At 44.5% G+C, this 9,366-nt stretch overlaps 1 protein-coding gene across 1 annotated transcript in view; it reads right to left on the bottom strand.

The window, feature by feature from the left end:
* Nucleotides 1-6,658: 6,658 nt before the first annotated feature.
* Nucleotides 6,659-9,366, bottom strand: part of MREG (melanoregulin) — a 51,195-nt gene continuing 48,487 nt past the window's right edge. Inside the window, exon 5 of the mRNA XM_082209992.1 lies at nt 6,659-8,151. Within this exon, the coding sequence (XP_082066118.1) occupies nt 8,017-8,151 (135 nt within the window). The 3' untranslated portion in view covers nt 6,659-8,016. The remainder of the gene's footprint in view (nt 8,152-9,366) is intronic.

Below are 9,366 nucleotides of genomic sequence, written 5' to 3'. Positions count from 1 at the left end.
AACAGCAACAGCAGTCCTTTAAAAAGATGTGCATTTTATGCTTTGAGCACAGAAATATGGATTGGAGTAGACTTGTGGAACATCCACGGCTCATAGAAACCAAGGTGCAGGTTTCCGTTGCCATCTAGTGGTTAATGCAGAAGAGGCATCTGTCTCCATCTAGTGTTACACCCAATCCACTGATTGCAGATGCAGCTAGGCTTAGGCCTTTGGTGTGCACCCTCATTAATTTTCTTGCCTGCTGACTGGTGATTTTCAGGGTCATGCCTGGGTTAAGGGCCACCTCAAGTTGCGAGTTGAAATCTCCATGGTAGACTTTGAATGGTGCCACGGACCCCCCGGGGAAGGTTGTACCCAATGTTGATGTGCAGGACTCAACTCAATTCCACCCAAATTTGTGAGAACTGCTATGAGGCAAACAAATCCCACCCACCAACGGGCCCAATTTGCAGGCAGATTTCTTCCCAGCGGGCCCTGAATATGGCAACCACATCTTAATAATGCAATATCCACAGCCCATGGTGCCTAGTGGGTCGGCAGGTTGATCTGCCACCAACTGTGCCACTTGGTCAGAGTGTAGCCAACCTTTTAAACTGCCACAGCAAACCAGAGTGAAGCCTTGCTCCCTCTGCTCCACTGTCAAAGCTCTGCCCACCTTGAAGACCACGACTGGCCAATTTAAACTGTGCCTTTGGTGAGCCATCCCAATGTTACCCACAGCGGGCCAGGGCCAAAGCCAATGGTCAGCTGCAAAGAAGGGAGGCGTCGCTCACTCCCCACTCTCCGTCCCCAGAAGCCAGGCTGGGCCGCAACCGCCACCCACTCTGAATGGGTAAGCAACCATTTCCATTTCAGTTACTTGAGCTGTCAGTGAGAATTCACATTTCTCCTTAAATGTGGAAATTTTGAAATATAGTCAGTAGTACTATGCTATATAATTTGAGGAATGAATGCTACTTGAGAGTAAACTATTCATAACATTTTACATTTATGTTTTAACTTTTCAAAACATTTCAAAATGTAATAAATATAAGCTTTGTGTTGTGCTTACGTTTCTATAACATGTTTATTTTGCAATTTATAGAAATTAACATCAAAACGATAACATATTGAAATTTTACATTATCCTCTCTCATTTTTACCATCTCAAGAACCTTCTGAGGCAGGCAAGGCTGAGAAATAGCGATTGGCCCAAGGTCATCCAGTGACCTCCCTGGCTGAACGGGGATTTCAACTGGGGTCTCCTAGGTCCTTATCTTGTCCAAATGCAGCTGGTTCCCAGACAGACAGACCCGTGGACTGCAGTGTTTGGAAATCTAGTTGCACTGAGCCAGCTATACGTATTACAGTGGTACCTCAGGTTATGTACTTAATTTGTTCCAGAGGTCCGTACTTAACCTGAAACTGTTCTTAACCTGAAGCACCACTTTAGCTAAGAAGAAGAGTTTGGATTTGATATCCCGCCTTTCACTCCCCTTCAGGAGTCTCAAAGCGGCTAACATTCTCCTTTCCCTTCCTGCCCCACAACAAACACTCTGTGAGGTGAGTGGGGCTGAGAGACTTCAGAGAAGTGTGTCTGGTCCAAGGTCACCCAGCAGCTGCATGTGGAGGAGCGGAGACGCGAACCCAGTTCCCCAGATTACGAGTCCACTGCTCTTAACCACTACACCACACTGGCTTAGCTAAGGGGCCTCCCGCTGCTGCCATGCCGCCGGAGCACGATTTCTGTTCTTATCCTGAATCAAAGTTCTTAACCTGAAGCACTATTTCTGGGTTAGTGGAGTCTGTAACCTGAAGCGTATGTAACCTGAGGTACAACTGTACTAACATTTGTATCCAACAGCATCACTTCTATCCATCATGCTTGCAGAAAAGTGGGTTGGAAATAAAACGAATGTATTCAGCTAAGAATGAGGAGAATCATCTGAGGTCTTATTAATATTGTTACAAAAGTCTGGTGCCTGACCCTCTCTCTGCCAAGTGGTGGCAAGAGCCCATAGGGTCCCAGGCCTCATGGATACAGGACCTGTGCTCCTTTGGAGAACTGAAGACGTAGCCGAGACTGTCGTGGCTTTAAGAAATATAGTTTATTCACTTATTTACACCCTCAGTCTGCATGGAGGGAGTCCAGATCTCACTGCATGGTTATTTCAAGAGGCAACAAAACAAGCTGCTTGCAGCCAGCCTACCCAAGATGGATCTCAGCTCTTCCTTCTGTTTCTCCTTCCCAGCAATGCTTGCCCCAAAACTCCCCTTTCCTATCCCCTCAAACTCACATCCCATCACCTTAGTAACATCTCACTCCCCAGGCTAAATGATTCCTCTCCCCATCAAGACTCTTTGTCATGGTAACAGGTTTGCTCTTCACTAAGCCAGCCAGGCTGGTTTGCATAAGTCAGCCCAGGAATTCCCTGTCTGGCACAGCTCTACAGCTTGTACTTTAATCCATTTGTTGTTGTTTAGTCCTTTAGTCATGTCCAACTCTTTGTGACCCCCTGGACCAGAGCACGCCAGGCACCCCTGTCTTTCACTGCCTCCCAAGTAACAGGACCTAAAGAATCGTGAAAGGATGTAGTCTGCGTAGATGAGTGACCTTATCAGTCTAACCTATAGTATGCAGGTGTTATAAGAAAAAACTGCTCCTTTTCCCTTATGGGTTATCCAAGGGCCCATATAGAGTCCTCTATCGGCAGGAGAAAATAACAGAGGCCAACCAGAGAAAACTGAGAAGCAAAGCAGCTAGTAAGCCTGATCTTTATTAAACTGTTGCAACAGGATCCTCACTCACCACACGCAGGCAGGAGGAGGAAACCCAGAACAATGGTGTGCAAGCCCTTATATAGACATTTTAAATTGCCCACCCTGTAGTCCTAGACCACCCCAAAACATCATAGATACATCACAGAAAGAGGGGGTCTACAGCAGAAATCCTGTTTTGATTGCTTTACCTGCAATCTGCTTTACCTGCAATTCTTTACCTTTACCTGCAATTCTTATAACAGCAGCTTTACTCAGTAAATGCTGCTAAGTTCTGTGAGACTTCCTGGAGTTTACAAAGCGCTCAGCAAGCTGCAGGGCTGAGAGGGATGCTGTTCTAAACTAGAAGGGATCAGAGCTCAGCTGCTCAACTCTCCAGCCCCCCACAAAAAAAACCCAGAATGCTGCCCACAGTTCTCTTGCCCTCTGGCTCTTTGCACACTCAGCACAGGTCAGCTATAATCAGCCACAAGATGGCCCCATGATGAGATTCACTACATTAACCCATATGTCTCTTTTCCTTTAAATGCTGTGCTGTGAGGTGCTTCTTATACTAATATGGTACAGACATAATGTCGCTGTGTAAATATGGCATGGGCAGACAAAACTTTTTGTCACAGCACCACAATTAGCTAAAAGCATAATTCTCATGTCAGCAAAAAAGAAAAGAAAAGAAAGCAAATCTGGGTCTCTGCTTGCCAGGTTTGGGGTAGGGGGGGCACCAAGCTCTATCAATATATCGCCCAGCTCTATTTGCAGAAGGCAAACATGAGAAGGAATCGCCAGAGACAGGTTGCTCCTTTGACAAGTGACGGAGCTCAGGACCAGAAAAGTGTCAGGGGATAAGTCTGAGCCACAAGTGACTTACAACCAAGTAAAAATTGCAATATTAAAATCGTCTGAACCTATTTAAAACAGGCTAAACAATACAATATCATGGGCGCTATCCCCAAATGCCTTTGCCTGGCATCCAACAGATGACAAGGTTGGCTCACCCCACAACAGAGTGTGGAGTCTTGTTGCCACTCTCAAGGGGGATGATCTTAGGCTCCAGGCAGGTTCATATGGGGACAAAACTAGCAGCAGGGAGGGAGAACACATTTGCAGGGACTATTTATTTGACTATATTACTTCCCCACCAATTCTCTCCCTAACCTCACATTCCATAGAATCATAGAATTGTGGTGTTTGCCTTTAAAAAAAAAATCCTAGTTGAGAATTAAGGTGGGAATTCAGTTACCAGCACCTTCAAATGTAAAGTGCCTCTTTCTCTCTCTGCTGCATACTTCCTGAAAACAGAGAGCAGGTTTAGAGAACACAGGGCAAAGGTGAGTGAATGGAGGTGAAAGAATTCACAGCTATCAGCAACCTCCACATTCTGGCATTCTAAAGTCTATGTTGCCACCCTGTGGAATTCAGAGGGGAAAAGATGCCGAGGAGAACCTTGTTGACAACGCCAGAGAACTACAGCAGGAACAGGACTACCAATCAGTGGCCCTGACTAGGCCCTGCCCTCCTTGACCAGCCATCTCCTCTTGGCAGTGGGGGATAATGGGCATCGAAGAAGCTTACTAGACTACAATATGGTGGCATCATCTTGAACCGTTCCCAATGCAAACGCCCAGCTCCTTCTTGATGCTACTTGCCTGCTGTTGCTGCAACAATAATCTAAGGAAACAGCAAGGTTGAGCCTCAAGACGGGCATATTTTGAATAAATCTGTCCAAAATCTGCTACCCCTAAATTTTGCCCCAATTCTCTGGCTATAGTGGCAAATAACTTTTTCTGATTTCCTAAGCCCTGTTTCCAATAGTGGAGCCGCGGCAGCCTGTGAGAGTACACTTGAGAGGAGAACACAGGAGGCTGCCTGATGCTGAGACATGCCATTGCTCCATCTATCTCAGTATTGTCTACACGGACTGGCAGCAACTGTGCAGGATTTCAGACCAGGACCCTCCCAGCTCTAACTGGAAATGCCAGGGATTGAATCTTCAACCATCACACCAAAGTGATCACACCCCACGTACAGCACATTGCAGTAGTCCAAGCAGGAGATAACCAGAGCATGGACCACTCTGGCGAGACGGTCTGTGGGCAGGGAGGGTCTCAGCCGGCATAACAGGTGGAGCTAGTAGAATTAACCTTCACCTCCACAGACAACTGTGAGTCCAAAATGACCCCAAGGCTAGGGTTGCCCCAAAAGTTGTTGAGTTTTTAGTTTTGCCCAAAGTTGTTGAGCAAAAGAAAATTGCCGTTTTTGAGCTTTTTTAAAAGGAAAATCGGCAAATCCAACACTGCCAAAATGGGTTGCCATACGTCTGGATTTGCCCATTTCTGCCCAGACACTGCTTCTGACTGCAGTATTCTGCATATGTTCAGAAAATTCCTCATGTATGGCAACCCTACCCAAGGCTTCAGGGGCACAGTTACCCCATTCAGGACCAGGGATTCCCCAACACCTGTCTGCCCCCTGTCACCCCAAAACAGTACTTCTGTCTTGTCAGGATTCAACCTCAATCTGCTAGCTGCCATTATCAGATCCCACAGCCCAGAACCTACCAGCGTTATTGTTAGATATGATTCAGAAAAGAATGAGATGGCAACTGGAGCATAAATGTTGATATTAGATGCACAACATTAGGTGCACAACAACAGCTACTCATTGGAAGACTTGCATTCAAATTCAAAAGGTCCCCTTCTGTGGATAGAGTAAGTCTTCCTGGCAGAATAAGTTCCTTCGGTCAGCAAAGGGAAACCTTTGGTTCCAGCCCTAATCACTGCAACCTAGGGATGGGGAATTTGTGCTTCTCCCAGATGCCGTTGTGAGTTGGAGTTCAACAACTTCAGTCGGCCGGCTGATAGCCAGGGATGATGGGAGCTGGAGTCCAGTGACATTTGGAGAGAAACAAGTTCACCACCTCTGTGTAACCTGTTGAACACATGTTTGATATTAGAACACTTGCTGTAATAAAAATGTTACTGAGACAGGCCACAAGACTTTTTGTATTAGATAGAATATGTATATCTTGCTATATAGACCCAAGAGGATATCAGTAGCTTACAAAATATCCTTAAATATAGCACAGGAACAGAAATTAAATGGCACTCCACAATGAATCAGGATTACCTGGGCAGCATCCTTGGTATCTTCCTATCTGGTAGCAACTTCCAACAAAATATTTTGAGGCAAGGGAGCCATGAACAGTGGGGGGGGGGGGAGAGAAAGTGTGTAATTTCTCACCCAAATACTGAAACTGAACAACATGCAGTGCAGCTCTACTTCTGCATGATGCTTAGGCTGCAGTCCTAAACATACTTTCTAGAGAGTAACCAATAAATCACAATGGGACTTTGTTCTCAAGTAAGTATGCATAGAACTACATTGTAAATTTCATAGAGTAAAGGGATGTGGGTGGCGAAGGGACGCGGGTGGCGCTGTGGGTAAAACCTCAGCGCCTAGGACTTGCCGATCGCATGGTCGGCGGTTCAAATCCCCGCGGCAGGGTGCGCTCCCGTCGTTCGGTCCCAGCGCCTGCCAACCTAGCAGTTCGAAAGCACCCCCGGGTGCAAGTAGATAAATAGGGACCGCTTATCAGCGGGAAGGTAAACGGCGTTCCGTGTGCTGCGCTGGCTCGCCAGATGCAGCTTGTCACGCTGGCCATGTGACCCGGAAGTGTCTGCGGACAGCGCTGGCTCCCGGCCTATAGAGTGAGAAGAGCGCACAACCCTAGAGTCTGGCAAGACTGGCCCGTATGGGCAGGGGTACCTTTACCTTTAATCTGCAAGGACCAGATAGTTTTTTGATTTCTACAATTTCTAAATTGCCTTAGAAAAATGGTTGGAACCTCAATATGTCTAAGCATTCATTAATCTGCTCTACAAAGACAAAACATACTTCAAAATAGGGAAGAATCACATAGGGACTTTTTATTTATTAAATTAAGGTATGAAAGTATAGAATCAATACATCCTCCCCCCAGGAAGTGACAAAGCACACATTTCATATAACTGTTTTAACATCACTGGTACAAACACTTAAAATACCTCTTGCCATTTTGTTAGGTATGTTGCAACCACAAAAACCAAATACCATCTGGTGAGAGCACCAGCTTTTTGCTTTAAAAAAGTAGTAGTGACAATGAACCATCACCACATCCGTAGTTTAAAACCATTGCTCATTACCAGACCAAAACAGCAAGATACTATTTGGGCTATATTAAAACATTTTGTATTATTAGCTTTTGTAACACAATATAGATTTCAATAAACACATTTGTTCCAACAGGTTGGTGAAAAATAGATGCAAGTGCAAAAAAAAAGTGCCCCTCAATTACTAAATGTTCCATTTCAAGCAAAACCGCAGGACACCGTAATGTCCAAGTTCAGTATGTGATAAAAATATCAGCTGGAACAAAGGAGGCAACTGGAATCAATAGCTACTGCATAAGGATCTAGGACAAAAGGAAGGCTTGCAGATGTTTTCAATACAACATCTTTAAAAGATGCTTACACAATAATCTTTCACAGTGGAACAATGGATTCGTGCTATGATGAGGAAAGCTCTGTAACAGCCATTGTAGATTTTTGAATCTTGAGGCAAAACCAGCTCAGAATAGCAGGATTTGATTTCTTCACGTCTAAAAATGCTAATTAAGACAGAGTAAGACTCTTTTGCTGCTAGGAAGTAATTTGCAGTGTGGTTTTTGATGGTTCTCACAACATTCTGCCATTGTTGATGAATACGTCACCCACATCTACCAGACAGAGAATCTCGAATTGCATAGATGGATATGAAGAGTTTTGCTGGCACGATATATGGTGTATTCTCAAGAGAGAAGGAACTTGATGAAATGGCAGTTTTAAAAGGAGTTAACTTTCCACCCTGTTAAAATCCTACTTAAACAGGAACACAGGAAAATGGTCAGTTATGGGAAATAACTGTACCAATTGTACCAAGCTGTCAAAGAGAAAAACATTACACCTAAAGCAGTACAGCAGGTTTCTGTCACTGCACTTTTTATATTCACTGCAGCTGTAAGACTACCGCCGGCATCTAGTCTAGCACCAAAGCTTATAGCAGACTCCAATCACAGACTTTCTCCTGAGTCAAGGTGAGTCTCTATTGCATCACACTGTACAGCAGGTACATCATCCTGGATTTATCCTGCACTTCTGAGAGATACTAGTTTCCTGAAGGAAGAAGTCACATTACTCTGGCCAATCCCTTCAAAATCAAAAGTCCATCCAAAGGTGATCAGTGTTATGACAGAGAAGAACTGAACTGGACTGCAATCAGATTGACTTCCTCTTTCACTGTGCATCTTTCACTCTTTGGATACGTTGCACTGGCAATTCGAAAGAATTCATCAGCAGCATCAAGGGCAATGAGACGATCCTGCAGGAGAGAAAAAGCGGCTGAACTCCATGCAAACTCAACCCTTTATCTCCAGGTAGAATTTCTATCATAGTGACGTTTTTGCCCCTGCTGGGCAACTTTAAGACTCTCTTGGGAAGTTTTCCAAACATCACTCAAGGTTGTTCGTAGCTTCTGCATATAATCTTAAACAGACAAAGGACTTGTTTACAACACTCCCTCCCATTGTTGTTTTAACAAGCTTAATGGATTGCACAGAGACTTCCCATATACTAGTTTGAGGAGCACTACATCAGGATACACGCACATCAAGAACATAAGGTGTTGGTCCCATTCTTTTCCATGAGCTATTTTAGCAACATGCGCCCTATAGATTTATTCAGCCTTTCAACTAAGCCATTGATCCAATGACAATAAGCCGGGCTTGTCCTATGTTCAATTTTAGTAATTTCAAAAATAGGCTGCATTAACCGGGACATGAAAGCTCCACCTAAGTCACTGGCGACAGTTTGTGGTAAGCCCCAGCGACAAAAAAACACTTAATAAAGCTCTTGCCACAAAAGGGGAACTAATTTGTGATAATGGAATCATTTCACAAAAACAAGTACAATAATCAATAACAGTTTGGTTATTCTTCTTGCCAATTTTGTGGCTTGTGGCATTGGGCCAGTAATATCTATTCCAGTTTTAGTGAATGGTTCCCCAATAATCTCACTGGGCTGCAACAGGAAACGCTTATGATCTCCATCAGGTCCCACTCATTGGTATACATCACAAGACCTGATATATAACATCTCAAAACACATCAGGCCAGTAAAATTCCCAATGTATGCTTAAGCCCCAAGTGTCCTGGAAAGGCAGCTTCGTGAGCCAGATGTAAAACGGTCTATCTGCATGTCTGGGGTACTAGCAACTGCCTTCTCGGCTCACACTCTGGGGCAGATTTCTTTGGAAGGAATTGTCTATAAAGCAACCAGATGAAACTAACTCTTGATTCAGTGCCAGATGTCAATATGCCATCTGTGGCTCTTGGCACAAAAGTTGCTATATTTCTATATTAATGCAAGCTTGCAGTGATGTAGAATCTTGTGCTGAATATGTCATTCCTAGTCACGGGACCAATCCTGAACAGGACTGTATGCAGCTAGACAGGCACTACTAGGTCATCATCCAAAATATGTTCCAAATCACATTGAGCAGTTCCATGAAAGCGTATGAAAAAGTAATCACAGGAGA

This window comes from Podarcis vaucheri (assembly GCF_965113315.1).
Source record: "Podarcis vaucheri genome assembly, chromosome: 1".
Taxonomy (NCBI): domain Eukaryota; kingdom Metazoa; phylum Chordata; class Lepidosauria; order Squamata; family Lacertidae; genus Podarcis; species Podarcis vaucheri.
Note: the sequence above shows the minus strand (reverse complement) of the source record. Positions and strands in the feature narration are given on the sequence as shown.